The following is a 16,001-nucleotide window of genomic DNA, read 5'->3' on the forward strand; positions in this document are numbered from 1 at the left end:
CGAAACCTATTCAGTATCTTTGGGTGGGGGTGTTAGGTGCTCCCCCCCCCCCCTGGTGAATGCTATGTACTTACATTTCTCTGTTTCTCTCCCGAGTACAGGCCTCATGGCTGTGAGTCTGGAATCAAGGGGTTAAAGGCTCCTGTACCCGATTGGCCAAGCTGCGTCAGGTGACGAGTGACTCATCTAAAACTTAAATAGCAGAGTTTCCCAGGATTCTCTCTCTTCTTTGTAGACCCTGACTTGTGAGCAGCCTGCTGGTGTGAGCTGAGGAAGGCCTGGCCACATGGCATAGAACTTTGTGTACTTTCACCATTACTTGTTAACAAATATTGAATTGGGACGGATAAGGGCTGACCTTAGTGTTTTCGGGTATTTTGTTTCAGGGTTATATCTCTTTAGGCAGGTTTTAGAGTCTCTGGTTCGACGGCCCATTACGTGGCTGGCTGGAGCACTGTTTAATTGTTTGTTAGTCCATCCATATCCCTGACTGGGTTGTTTGAATCAGGTTTGGGTTTTGTGTTCCATTGAAAAATTAAAACTATTTTTGAACTTGAACCTGGTTTTTGAATTATGTTACGCGGCTCTGAAGTACCTGCATTCGGGAGTCGTAACACAATAGAACTTTATTTATCCCAGGAGGAAATTAATTTGTCATAAAAAACATAAAATACAATAAATATGAAATCAAAGTGACAGGTGTTAAGGCATTGGGGATGTGCAAAGATTGAGGAGGTGGGGGGGAGGGGGGAGGGGGGCAGTCTTTGTCTCAGTCTACCCCACGACGGAAGGGGGAGGAGTTGTAAAGTTTGATAGCCACAGGGAAGAAGGATCTCCTGTACATTCTGTGCTGCATCTTGTTGGAACCAGTCTGTTGCTGAAGGTACTCCTCAGGTTGACCAGAGTGTCATGGAGGGGGTGAGTTGTATTGTCCAGGATGCGCCGCAGTTTGAGTAGCGTCCTCCCCTCCAAGACCAACCTCCCATGGATCCAACAAGACGGAGCCAGCCTTCCTGATGAGTTTATTGATCCTATTATCGTCCGCAGCCTTCGCTCAGCTGCCCCAGTACACAGCAGCGAGGAAGATGGCACTGGCTACCACCGATTGGTAGAACAAGGTGTCAAGGTCAACATAAATATCATGGGCCAAAGGGTTTATCCTGTGCTGTACTGTTCTATGTAATCAACATATAATGATTTGGCAGAAATGGGGGGTGGAAGAAAAGACTGCTATTTGTGTCCTGGAGCACGTGTGGAATTTATTTTATATTTTGAAGTTAATTTCTCCACAACATTTTTATTGGGTAGAGTGCGAAGCTTAACAAAATGAATATGAGGAATATGTGGATTCCCCATACATTTAAGTAAGGAGATGTACTTACATGTATAAATGTATATTTATGTACATTTAAATGTATATTTCTTGCACTCAACCAAGCGCAGCGAAAATTTAAAATGAAAATCCTTCTACTTGAATTAAATGGATTGGGCTTGCCAGGGTAATCTTGTTCCTAGATTATCTACTTTGGCAGAATGTGTACTCTCTATCATCAGCCCTGATTTGCTCATCACACCAACAAATTCATACTTGCGACACCATAACTGAATGCAGATACAATCACACACGCTCATGTAATTAAAGGCGTGACTACTTTTCTCTATTGAAATTTATACAATGGTGGTAAATGATTCAAGAATTATTGTACTGTACATTCTTCTATTTATAATCAGTCATTTTCTTTTGTTGTTGAAAATGCTGTGGCCACCTTCTTACATGCAAGAATACACATATTGTGGTGATTAAGTTGAACACTTTCTGTCACTATCACCATAACCTCATCGCATCTCACATTGGAGCCATTAGGAATCTAGTAGACAACAGTACAAACAATATTCCCCTTAAACTATGAAGTAAAGGATTGGAAAATACACTGTAAGGATTGAGAAGGATACATTTCACTAATTTTCACTAATTTCTGCATCACAAGGCCATCTTCCATTATCCGTAATGTGATGGACAGTGCCATTGTGAGCGTTATCAGGCAATAACCCGCTCACTGGTTATCAACACTGAATTCATCAGAAGGTGCTATGGATCATTATATTCTTGGCCCAAACACCATGACTGAGCAGATGGATGTACTCAATCCAAAAGTTTGTAGTGCGAGTCACTGTATTTGATATCCAGACATTTGTCAACCTCAGTCTTTACTCAAGTTGGGCATCAAGAAGCTTTATAAAATTGAAGGCAATGGAAATTAATAGGAAAAAACTCTAGCAGATGAATTCTAGCAAAGAAATGGTTATGTGAATCATACATGATTTTTTATAGTTTAGTTTAGTCTGGTCTATTATTGTCATATGTACCTAGGTACAGTGAAAAGCTTTCGTCCACAGTGGACGGACAAAGGGCACAACATTTAGTATAAGATAAAAGTTCAATAAAGTGTGATTGAAGATAGTTCAAAGGTCTCCAATGCGGTATATGGAAGATCAGGACTGCATGCTAGTTGGTGAGAGGATGGTTCAGTTGCTTGATAACAGGTGTGAAGAAACTGTCCCTGAATCTGGAGGTGTGCGTTTTCAAACATCTGTACTTGCCTATTGGGAGAGGGGAAAAGAGGAATGACCAAGGTGAGACTGATCTTTGATTATTTATGAACATTAAGTAATTGCAGAGACATTATTTTGGAGGATATGGGCCAAATGCAGGCAAATGAGACTGGCATGGATAGGCAATTTAGTTAGTGTGAACAGGTTTTGTTGAATGGCCTATTTTCATTCTGTATAACTCTATCCATCTATGACATAATCTCAAAAATTCTCTGCACCCTTCAGGCAAATATGATACCTGCCTCATCACTCTCCCAGTCTGAACCTCAGCGGGGAAAAAATGGTCCCAGTGAGTTTATTTGATGGATAACTGAACACCTTGGCCTTAAATGTTCTAGGTTTGAACCCTTGTCTGCTCTGAGTTACATAATTTCAGCCCAACCAATAAATCTCACATGATAACACAAGATAACCTTGTGGAAGGAAATATAAAACAGAAAGAAAAATCTTGCATCTTATTCCTTGACAGGTATTTTAGATTAGTGTAGTTTAGAGATACAGCATGGAAACAGGCCCTATGGTCAACAGAGTTGACGTCGACTATCGAGCACCCATTCACTCGAGTTCTGTCCCACTTTCTTATCCGATCCCGACAAATTACGGGCAATTTTACAGAGGCCAATTAGCCTACAAACCCACATGTCTTTGTAATGTGGAAGGGAACCGGAGCACCCGGAGGAATGTGCAAACTTCATACAGACAGCATTTGAAATTGGGTTAGAACCGGGGTCTCTGGCGCTGTGGGGCAGTAGGTGTTACGGCTGTGTTACTACATTTGACATTTTTTGGAGGGACACATTCAACACATATTAACACCGTTGTCAGCACCGATGCCCTCTACAAAAAAGGACAGAGCAGTCTCTTTTTCCTCAGAAGGCTCAGATCCTTCAATGTGCGCAATCAAATGCTGTACTTGATTTACCGTACTGTTGTCATCTTCTACGCTGTTGTCTGCTGGGGTAACAACATCACTGATAAAAACAGCAAGAAGCTGGACAAGCTGGTAAAACGAACTAGCTCAGTGCTGGGGGGGGGGAGAGTGGACCTCTGTGGTGGATGTGCTTGAGAGGTGTATGAGGAGCAAGGTGCAGGTCATCCTGAACAACTCCGTGCACCCCCTCCATGAAACTCTGGAGGGTCAGAGGAGCAGACGAAACAACAACCGGCTCCTCTCCCTGTGCTATAGAACGGAGCGGTTCAGGAGATCCTTCACCCCTGCAGCCATTAGATTTTATAATACTGACCGTTAAGCTGTATGGGGATGTTTTGCACTTTTAGTGCAAAGTGTGGAGATGGATACAAATATTCAACAGGACTTGACTGCGTTTTCTCAAAGTATGCCATGTGTCAGAGGTGGTGAGGAGAAGGCAGGAAAATGTGGTTAGGAGGGAGAGATAGATCAGCCATCTTGAGGAGACTTGATGGGCCGAATGGCCTAATTCTACCCCTATTATTAATGACCTTATGAACTTATGAAACCATTTGAGGTAGCACATGCCTTCTTCAAAAGTCATAAACTGTCAGGGGTAGTTTCTTCCCAGCTGTTATCAGGAAACGAAATCATCCTACCACAACCCGAGAGCAGTGTTGAACTACTATCTACCTCTTTGGTGACCTTTGGACTATACTTGATCGGTCTTTGCTGGCTTTACCTTGCACTATATTTTATTCCCTTATCATGTATATATACATTGTAAATGTCTCGATTGTAATGATGTATTGTCTTTCTGCTAACTGGATAGCACGCAACAAAAGCTTTTCACTGTACCTCGGTACACGTGACAATAAACTAAACTGAAAAGTTGCCCTTTTGGGCAGAATTACTTCAGCTCAAAAAGTCTTAATGACTGAGGAAGGGCCCCGACCCGAAACGCCACCTACCCATGTTCTGCAGAGATGCTTGTGTTTAAGAAGGAACTGCAGATGCTGGAAAATCGAAGGTACACAAAAAAGCTGGAGAAACTCAGCGGGTGCAGCAGCATCTATGGAGCAAAGGAAATAGGCAACATTTCGGGCCGAAACCCTTCTTCAGTGAAGAAGGGTTCCATAGATGCTGCTGCACCCGCTGAGTTTCTCCAGCTTTTTTGTGTACCTTCTGCAGAGATGCTGTCTGACCCGCTGAGTTACTCCGGCACTTTTGATCTTTCTTTGGTAAACCAGAATCTGCAGTTCCTTGTTATTACAAGACTCCAGCTGCGCTCTAGGCTGGACTACCAGCTTGGATCATGTACCCAAGTCTCATGACTGGAAATTGGACAAGAGGTTCAGAGCCATGTTTAATGCAAGTTGTAGACACACACCAAGATGGTACTCAGCTGGGATTACAAATGGCGCCTGTGACTGCACACAGTACACACTGCTGGACAGAAAACTGATAACAAGTTTACATTCATCTCATTGCATTGGGCTTTCCTCGGCAATAATAGAGTTTAATAGGTTTGGCTTGTGTTGCAATGCAAAGGTTATTTTTTGACAAGCATATCTCCTATCGCGGTAGATATTTGATGAGGTAATTCTATTTGTGATATATTTAACCGTAATTATATGTGACGGGGTAGTGTTTCACCAATTGATTACAAGGCTCCACACTTTGTCAATAGTCTGTAATGAGAAGTGACGTATTGATTGGTTTTGAGGGCTGGAGAAAATAAATATTGCAAGTGAGAATAAAATGTCCCTTATTGGAAACAGTCCAGATTTTATGCAATCGATGAAGCCCTGTCGAAGATCATCGACATTTTTTAGCGGGATGAACGGGTTGGGGGAGTATGACTTTTGCCATTCAGAGGCGGATGGTAATGAATTAGAGTTAACTTGCAATGATCAAAACTGTTGCAGCAGCAGCGGAGGAAATGATGGCTCCCTGTGAATGAGGAAAACGCAGCGAACTGTCGCTACACAGTGTGTGGTCCCTGCACCTACACATCCCCTCCCTCGGGCGGACGGACGGGGTGGGTGGTTGGTGTCGATTTCATTTTAGCGGATCAATTTCATCCATTCAAACAGCTCGGTCTAAAAATATGCCCGGGCGCATGAACTTTTTGGGACATGCTGTTCGGGGCGACGTGCCGATTCGAGGCTGCTTGTGTTTGCTGCGTTCACCTAGATGTTGAAAGCACTGGGAGATATCAGTCCAGTACACTGAAGCCCCGGTGTGCTGGCGGAGAGACAGAGTGGGGAGAAAGGGGGAGGAGGGACATTCGCTGGTCTCCCAGCCAAGGACAGGAGCGGAACGCGTTACACACATACATTCATTTATTTTAATCATTTGGTTCGGCGGCGGGGGGCAGTGTTTAAACCGGCGAGGCGGTGGCTTGACAATGTGCGGGCAAGTCGGTCCTTTTAGATGGATGAGCCGCTTTAACGAGGCGCTGGATGTGGATAACCCTGCAAGTGTGTTGGAGCCATAGTCGCCGTGCCTTCAGAAGTGTGGAATATACGGAAATTACACAACATCTAGAAAAAAGGGGTTGTATTTTTCATTTTTTTTAATTTGTCACCCCGAAGATCCATCAGTCAGACTCTATCCTGCAGGATCATGCTGTACTTCCAGATGGTAATTATGGCTGGGACCGTCATGTTGGCTTATTACTTCGAATACACTGATACTTTCAACGTGCACGTCCAGGGATTTTTCTGCCATGACGGCACTTACACTAAGCCCTACCCGGGACCCGACGAGACCAGTGCCATCCCGCCAGTTCTCCTCTATTCTCTGGTCGCCGGGGTTCCCCCCGTGATGGTAAGTTTGCAAACGTGAATTGGGATTGAAAGAGCGAGGTCACAGCCGAACATCGGTCTGTTTGCCTCCACTGCCCCTCCGATCTATCTGCTCAGTGTGTGCCGCTCCCGTCATGTGTAATGTGTGCTCACGTCTATTACATGCAGGTTAATTGCAGTTGGACTACAATCGATCGGCAGCGAATGCAATCGCCAGAAAATTAACAAAAATGCCCCAGTAATTTGCCCAATCCCTTGGAAACTATCCTAGCATTTGTGTGTGTGTGTTGGTATATGTATGTGTGTCATTCTATATGCATGTATGTATTTGTGTGTGTGTGTATTAGAATATGGGTACGTGGTATGTATGTATGCTTGTGTGTATTTCTATGTGTGTGTGTGTATTTGTATATGTTTGTGTGTATTTATATATATGTGTGTATTTGTATATGTGTGTGAGTCTATGTGTGTGTGTGTGTGTGTGTGTGTGTGTGTGTGTGTGTGTGTGTGTGTGTGTGTGTGTGTGTGTGTGCATGTCTGTCTGTACACACGGGTTTCTAAATCACTTAACAGCGATGTATATGCGGCCCCGAAGGTTGACAACTCGCGATGCCTTCCAGAAGAGTGATCTCCGTTTGTGGAGATTGATTGCGTTCAGTGAAGCGGGTCTTCCCCGGGACTTGTGAATGGATGGGGACTGACACGGGAATTAAAAGGCTGGGTTCTGACAAGAATTGTACAAACGCGCGTCGCAAACCTGGGCCGTTCAATAAGGCGGGCATTTGGAGAGAGAAATGGCAGTGGGGCTGATCTGAACGCGTGAACCCGGCGCTGTTGCACATGTACTGGTGCTGATCGGGGTGGGGTAGGTTTTGGGATGCATTTCGACCTGTCACTTTCAAAGAGCGAGCGGCCGAGGGACTAATTATTGCAGGTCGAGTCGGGGATTGCCAGGTTCCGAGGCGTTAGTATTCCCCTCGCTGGGGCGATTGCCCGCAGGGACCGGCTAACGAAGCCATTTCGCTGCCGCTCACACAAGCCGTAAACCTCGGGGGACGTATTAATGTGGGGTAATGTTTGGGTTGCTGTAGGTGGCGAGTGTGTGTGTGTGTGTGGGGTGGGGGGGGGGGGGGGGGGGGGGGTGATGGGTGGAAAGTGTTCCCCATTACATCTTGTAAGATGAGTATTCATTACAAATGCACAAAATGCCACAATTATCCACCCAGCCGACAGTAAATCAACTTCCTAGTTAGCTATTTGGATGAGCAATTTCAACGGGTAGATGATAAAGGGGGGAGAGGAGGAAGGAATGGCAACGCGATAAGCAATCGATAGGTCTCACATCCAATTGTATACACTGACCGAGCTGCTTTGAGAACATGTGGCATAATATATTCATGCAGCACCTACTTTTACGAGTGAGAGGAGGCGATTTGTGCTCATTATCTGAATTGTTCAGAGTATATCTTGTGTGCAAATCATAATACATCCTTTTTACAACCACTTTTATTTGGAGAGACAAAGATATAGCAGAACCATTCACGTCACGTGTTATAGCTAAATTGCAGGATTATATTTGGTGGAAATATATAAGAAACGTAAGATTGAAGGGACCACTTTATTGTGGTAATGTTAGGGAAAAGGGAGTGAAGGTTAGCTGAGATTTTTTCACAAGGAGGACATCAATCCTATATGGTTACTTATGTCCTTATTTAGTGTGCAAGAAGGAACTGCAGATGCTGGTTTCAGCCGAAGCTAGACACTTAAAGCTGGAGTAACTCTGAGTTACTCCAGCTTTTTGTGTCTATCTATCCTTACTCGGTGGCTGGTTTTGGCTACGAACATTTCAATGGAGTTAACTTTTTAGGGAATGCAAAAAAATCAATCGACGGTGATTTGAGAATCTAGGATTTTTTTTAATGCCACAAGGAATGGAATAAAAATAATCGATTTTCTAGATTCAAAATTGAGCCTGCAAGGCACTTATAGGGAAGAAATTAGGTAGGCACAAAATGCTGGAGTAAAACTGAGCGGGACAGGCAGCATCTCTGGAGAAAAGGAATGGGTGACGTTTCGGGTCGAGACCCTTCTTCAGACAAGGAAGAAATTAGAATGCATTCTGTGTTCAGGCAACACATAGGTAGTAAATTGACACATTTAACAGTGGACGACCTTTCTACCAACGAGTATGTTGTTGGTACATTTGACGAGCATTGTTTTTAAGTAGATTCATCAAGGTTTAAAACAACCACCCGTCTATCGCATTTGGAAATGAGGGGCCTGATCATGAAAGGAAGCCATTAAAGGCCCTTGGGCATATTCCACCATTCTAACAGATAATGGATCTGTTCCTCAACTCACTTTACAGCTTGAATTCACATTGCTTGGCATTTTTTAATTAACAGCAATTACTCATTGTCTTGAAAATTTGCCCCAAGAGTCCTTTTGGGAGAGAGCTCCAGATCCCTCCAACCATTTGTAAGTATGATCATGGACTATTTTAAGATAAAGGCCTCTCCTCTGGAATGTAGTCAAAAGAGGATATCTGTTCCTCTGCATGTGTTTAATTAATCCCTTTTATCATTTCACATGTTTCAATTGGACCACCCCTCAAATTTCCAAAGGCAAACTTATGCAATTTTCTCTCACAGTTTAATAGTTTAATACTCTTTTACAATTATGATAATACTACATCATGCATATTCACAGTGCAATGTGTATTTTTTGCCATTTTCAATGTAAAAACCAAAACAGATGGAGCTAGATGAAACACATTACGTATGAAATACAGTCTAAAGACCCATACAGCATAGAAACAGGTCCTTTGGCCCAACTTGCCCACTCTGATCAACATACACCATCTACACTAGTCCCACCTGCCTGTGTTTGGCGCATATCCCTCTAAACCTATCCTATCCATGTACCTATCTAAATGCTTCTTAAACTTTACAATTGTACCTACCTCAACTACCTCCTCTGGCAGCTTGTTTCATACACCCCCCACCCTTTGTGTTACCCCTCAGGTTTCCATTAAATCATTCCCCCCTCACCTTAAACCTATGTCCTCTGGTTCTCGTTTCCCCTACTGTGGGCAAATGATTCTGTGCATTTACCTGATTGAATCCTCTCATGATTATGTGCACCCCCGTATGATCACTGCTCATCCTCCTGTGCTCCAAGGAGTAGAATCCCAGCCTGCCCAACCTCTCCCGGTAGCTCAGGCCCCCGAGTCCTGGCAACATCCTCGTAAATCTTCTCTGCACCATTTCCAGCTTGACAACATATTTTACTATAGCATGCTGACCAAAACTGAATACAATAATGTGGCCTCACCAATGTCCTGTATAACTGCAGCATGACCTCCCAACTTCTATACTCAATACTCTGATTCTGAAATGTAGTATTTTCTCTGCCAGCCTCTTTGAGATAATGGCTATCGTTCCTTTAACCTGTTTGTGCCCTACGTACCTTTATTCTAAGATTTGGATATTTATATGAATAGACCCATCCTTTTATGGTGCCATGCTCTAGTCATTGAGAAGAAGGTCTTAAATCACCTTTCTCATTTTCCACAATACATTCCCACATTTTTAAACAGTGAACATTTCAGGATTCTCTTTGATTTTTCTTTGTTCTTTTGCAATTACAGATCCTCACTAGAACAACGTAGGTTTATTTAGAGATACAGCGTGAAAACAGGTCCTTCAGCCCACCGAATCCACACCGACCAGCGATGCCCGCACACTAACACTATCCCACACTCACTAGGGACAATTTACAAATTTACTACGCCAATTAGCTTACACACCTGTGCGTCTTTTTAAGTGGGAGGAAACCAGAGCACCCGAAGAAAACCCACGCAGGTCACGGGGAGAGCGCACAAATTCCGTACAGTTAACACCCTGGGTCTCTGGCGCTGTAAGGCAGCAACTCTACCGCTGCGCCACCGTGCCTCTTAATGTTAATTAGAAAATTGAAGAAAATAAATCTCATTTCCTTCATCCAAGTCATTAAAATATATGGTGAGAAATTAAGGTTGTAACATAGAATCAATGGGAACATTACTTGGCATACCAATTCAATAACTGTATATCCATTGGTATAGATAGTCCCGCTAACATATCAAAAAGGTGTGCAGCCATCATGCAGAGTTACGGTGTTGAAGTAGATTACAGTGATATATCCCATTAGTTTTGATATTCCTTGCTATTGTTCTCGTGCTCCCTTGTTGCCTGGTTTACAACTTTTTTTGTATCAATCTGTTTAAAGCTCTACAATCATATTCCCTTTACACTTCCTTGTATTTCAGTAAGATGCTGCTTTTATATAGGAACTTTGGAAGAGCTAGGTTTCTTTCAGAATTCCACAGCCTTCATGGCTACACCTACCATTAGCGCTCCAGCCACCATTCTGTTATGTTGAGTTACTGTTGACAAGTTAATTGGTTGAAGATCTATGACCTTGTAATCACACACTGCTTATAGATGATGAATAGAGAGTAACATGCAACTAATGCTCAAGGCTGATCTTCTGGCCAGGGTGTGGATTGGAGTACATGGCGCTGTTTATATTAATGGTGCTGAAGGGGAGCTCTGAGTTCCTAGGTGCAAGTGTTTGCAACAGTTTGTCCTGGTCCAACCATATTGACAGTACGGCCAAGAAAACATAATCAACACCTCTACTTCTTCAGCAGGCTCAGGGAATTCAGCAATGACCAATGACCCTTGCCTATTTCTACAGATGCACCATAGAAATGTTCTATCTGGATACATCACAGTGTAGCATTGCAATTGCTCTGCCAAGACTGCAAGAAGGGTTCCAACCCGAAATGTCACCTATTCCTTTTCTCCAGAGATGCTGCCTGAGCAGCTGAGTTACTCCAGCATTTTGTGTCTATCTATAGAAATTGTAGGGTGGTGTGGATGGAGCCTAGTCCATCAAGCAACCTGCCACCTCCCCCACACCCCTTCTCTCCCCACCCCCCACCCAACCCCACCCACCAACCACCCAATTGACTTCAACTACACTTCATGCTGCCTCAGGAAATGGTCCAGGACTATTTATACCTGGGTCATTCCCTTGTGTGTAGAAACAAGGAACTGCAGATGCTAGTTTACAAAAGAAGACACAAAGTGCAGGAGTAACCTGCCTGAAGAAGGGTCCCAACCTGAAACTTCACCTATCCATGTTCTTCAGAGATGCTGCCTGACCCGCTGAGTGACTCCAGCATTTTGTGTCTTCCTTTCTCTTTTCTCCTTTCCTACTGTATCTCAGAACAAATGACATTAATAAACCAACAGCTCTTTCGGGCTGCCTGGCCCGGTGTATGTATGATGTCAGTGGGAAAGTGTTTCTAAGAACGTTTTCCCACTATTTTTTGGTGTTTGTTTAGTCTGTCATTTGGTAAAAAGGAAAACTTTCTTCTAATATACCTACATTACTAATTTACTAGTGGTTGTTATTAACTAGAAAAGTTGAGGCAGGTATTAAATACCTCGGCATCGTGTAGACTGGAGAAAGGCCATTCTACATAGTGCGGCTAACTTCACGACTCCTTAAAGCCTTCATAACTATTGAGCTTATCAACAGTTAAATGGTATACTTTCTGATGGACATTGTTCTGAGGGCCACCTATGAGCCTCTAAAGAAGGGTTCGACACTGCAGGCAAATCAGTTTTTAAGAATCACTAATGGTATTTGGTAGAGTTCCAATAAAGTCAAGAACTTTGCCAATCCAGGCTAGTTAGTCAAAATATTGATTAGTACAGGTGTCAGAGGTTATGTGGAAAAGGCAGGAGAATGGGGTTAGGAGATAGATCAGCTATGATTGAATGGCGGAGTAATGGGCGGAATGGCTTAATTCTACAATCACAATAATACTATATGACAAGTATGTTTTGCAATATATGAGGAAGTTACTCCTATCCCTTATGGCCTTATGAAATAACGGAATGCCAGGAATAAAATGCAGACTGTTTACACCTTTCCTCATATTGCTTACTTTTAATCATTAATATGTATAATTTTGTACAACTTATCTGCAGAATGTAATCCAATTAGAGTTATCCAGCCTTTGTACTGCTATAGTACTTTATTACTGGGCTAATCTCTGCTATAAGCAATTAAATAAGATATCATATCTCTCTTCACATTGTCATATTTCCTTTTCTCAATTATATTTTTACTTTCTACTTTGACTATCTATACCATGGGAACCCTCTCTCATTGACCTTTTCCACTAGTATTCTACTGAACATGTTCTGCCTGTTTCTGTTCAGATTCCTATTCTGTAAATCCAAGAATGCTGTTAATTACATCTACATCAGCTGCATTGAATTCTACTATTTGACTTGATCTTCCTCATGGCGTCTGGCGTCATAGGGATGCCCTGGCTTTGAAAATTGGCCTCCACCACTTATGTATACGTAGAGGTGTCCGTGCCCTATTTTCCTTTCACAACTCCAGCATGGTGGTGCAGTGGTAGAGTTGTTACCTTACAGCGCCAGAGGACCGGGTTTGATACTGACTATGGGTGCTGTTTGTATGGAATTTGTACGTTCTCTCCAAGACCTGCATGGGTTTTCTCCGGGTGCTCCGGTTTTCTCCCACACTCCAAAGACGTACATAATCGTAGGTTAATCGGCTTGCTAAAATTGTAAATTGTCCCTAGTGTGTGCGGGATAGTGTTAGTGTGCTGGGATCGCAAGTCAGCGTGGACTTGGTGGATTGAAGGGCCTGTTTCCACACTGTATCTATAAACTACACTAAACTAAACATCCTATACACATTGATGCTTGTTACTCAAATTGTTAAGCTGCAGCAGAGCACTATTCCATACAGAACACTTATCTCAATGGGTGTAGTTGCAACACCTCTTAAGCACCTTCATACCATCATTGGCAAAGTAGTCCACTTAATGTGTACTTTATCCATCATTGTGGGAACACATTCACCAGATGGACTGCAGAGACGCAAGCAGGATGTACATTTCCATATTCTCAAGGGCGACTAGTGATGGATATTTTTTGACAGCTTTGACAGGGTTGTCTACAATTAGAAGACGGTCAAATTCATCAAACGTGGTATGATCTTGTTTGGAAATTTCTGTTGACAATCAAAAGATTAAGTAATAGGTGACAATATTAGCAAATTAAAATAGTCTTTATGAGAATCCAATGAGCATTTTGTTACTCAAGTAATATTCTGCGTATTCTATATTTGCCGGTCCCATTCAGACATGCGTCACCTGAAATGAGCTCGGATGAATTGTATTGTTTCTGACATATGAATAATATCGGAGATGCTTCATATATTTCCCACATACATGAAGCATTAGTCCTTTCAATACTCCCATTAAATTCTCCCAGTTGGGTAAATAAAGTAATATTTTTTATCATTTGGATAAGAGTTTAGAATGTACATTAAATTGATTATTATTTAAATTATGCTCATTGTGAATATTTAGATTATGTTGAGTTTCTAATAATAATATTCTAGTTTACATAATGGTGAAAAGCTTTTATAAAATTATAATTTTTTTAAAAGAAGTAAAATTGCCAGAATCCCATATGTCACCACTGACATAATCCATTTTCCGCATGAGTTTGTTGATTACCAAAGATCTTCAGCCATGATCCTAAAATGATTTAGTTCTCAGTAGTTTGGTTGTGATTATATTTAAATATTTAGCATCTAAAGGCTTCAGTCAATTCCATTTAAAAATACATATTGAACAATTTTTTTGGATTATATCATAGAACATACACCCCAAGGACAGACCCTCAGGCCCACAATGTCTGTGCTGAACATGATGAGAAGACCATCTCTTATCTATCTGCGCAAAATCCATGTCCTTCAATTCCCTGCATATCCAAATGCCATTATTGCATCTGCCTCAACCCACCAACATTTGGCTGCAAGTTCCAGGGACTCACCACCCTCTCTGTAAAAACATTGTCCTGCACATCTCCTTTAAACTTTTCCCCTCTCACTTTAAAGCTATGCCCTCTAGTATTTGTATTTCCATCCTGGGAAAAAAAAGTTCTGTTTGTGCATCCTATCTATGCCTCTCATCATTTAATACACTTCAATCTGGTTTACTTTAGTTTGGTAGACACAAAATGCTGGAGTAACTCAGCGGGACAGGCAGCATCTCTGGAGAGAAGGAATGGGTGACTTTTCGGGTTGAGACCCTTCTTCAGACTGAAGTTTAGTTTGCATTAGTTTAGAAATAAAGTGCGGAAACAGGCCCTTTGGCCCACCGAGTCAGTGCCCACCAAAGATCCCCATACACTAAACACTATCCTGCAGACACACTGAGGACAATTTACAATTTTTACCAAAGCCAATTAACCTACCAACCTGTACATCTTTGGACTGTGGGAGGAAACTGGGGCTTCCCGGAGAAAACCCATGCAGTCATGGGGAGAATCTACAAACTCCATACAGACAACATCCATAGTCAGGATTGAATCCGGGTCTCCTACGCTGAAAGGCAGCAACTTTAGCTCCGCATCACCTCCGGCGTTCATGTTGTAGAAAGAATGTTTTTGTCTAACTGTTTAAGAAAGAGCATGATTTTATTTTCCTGGGTAACAAAAGATTCTGTCAGATTCTACATTGACAACACTTGCTTTGAATTAGCTAAAGAAACGGGGCAAAGTGAAGATCAATTTTCTGGTAAAATGCCAGAACAGAGTCCCTCTGTTAGTTTCCTGTGGCAATCAATTTCTTGTTACTAGCCAACCAGTTTTGCTTTGTTTGTCAAATGTTCTGCTCCCTTTTCAATAGTAGCTGGATCCAAAATGCTGCTTAATTACTTAATTGCACGTAGATAATAAAACATGAAGGTTTTACAAATACAACATGGAAAGAATATTTATCTAAATCCTCCTTAAAGAAAAGTTGCTGCAATTAACAATATCATGTCCAGTCAGTTAAAATAGACAGTGTTTCCCCATCACCAAAATAACACATTCTGTTGTTGCCAGAAGTTGCAATTCTTCAAATTTAACTCCTTAAGTACCCAGATCTGTTACTTGCCAGACCCTAGATGTGTTTGAATGCAAATAAGCAAATAATTACTTGGACAAAATTGGATTTATGATATTGCATTTTAGTAAACACTAGACCAAGTTGGACCCCATCCCCCAACGCGGGGGAGGCGCAGTGTCACACAGGAGGGCTGGTCCCCGAACGCGGCATCGGCGCTCACGCCGGAGACAGGCGCCCCCCCAGAGCCAACCACCCCCATCACCCGTACCCCCAACGTAACCCGTTCGCCCAACGCAATATTCCACCACTCACTCATAGCCCCCCACTGTATAAACACTGCTGTAATTTGTACATGGAGAAACCAAAATGTATAAATATGGCCTTTAATAAAATCTAACAATGTGCACTTTAACCACATGTGATTTTTTTTCTATTACAAATCTCAAATTGTGCAGTACAGAGGCAAATAAATAAATGATTGGTCTTTGTCCCAAACATTATGGAGGGCACTGTAAATGACCCAATGTACTTACAGAAGAATGATCAGATAATATTTAGCAAGCTCTCATGCTTCCTTCATCCTTGCCCAGGGATTTTATGTGGATTACTGGTATGATTATTGTCTGCCTGCCTCCAAAAAGTTCACAATGCTGTGCATTTTTGGTTAAATTCTT

The 16,001-nt window shown here is 42.3% G+C and overlaps 1 protein-coding gene across 1 annotated transcript in view; it reads left to right on the forward strand.

Moving 5' to 3' along the window:
* The first annotated feature begins 5,733 nt into the window (after window positions 1–5,733).
* plppr5 (phospholipid phosphatase related 5) overlaps window positions 5,734–16,001 on the forward strand; it is a 109,968-nt gene continuing 99,700 nt past the window's right edge. Inside the window, exon 1 of the mRNA XM_033028883.1 lies at window positions 5,734–6,355. Coding sequence (XP_032884774.1) covers window positions 6,152–6,355 — 204 coding nt within the window. The 5' untranslated portion in view covers window positions 5,734–6,151. The remainder of the gene's footprint in view (window positions 6,356–16,001) is intronic.

Source organism: Amblyraja radiata, chromosome 10 (genome assembly GCF_010909765.2).
Source record: "Amblyraja radiata isolate CabotCenter1 chromosome 10, sAmbRad1.1.pri, whole genome shotgun sequence".
Classification (NCBI taxonomy): Eukaryota; Metazoa; Chordata; class Chondrichthyes; order Rajiformes; family Rajidae; genus Amblyraja; species Amblyraja radiata.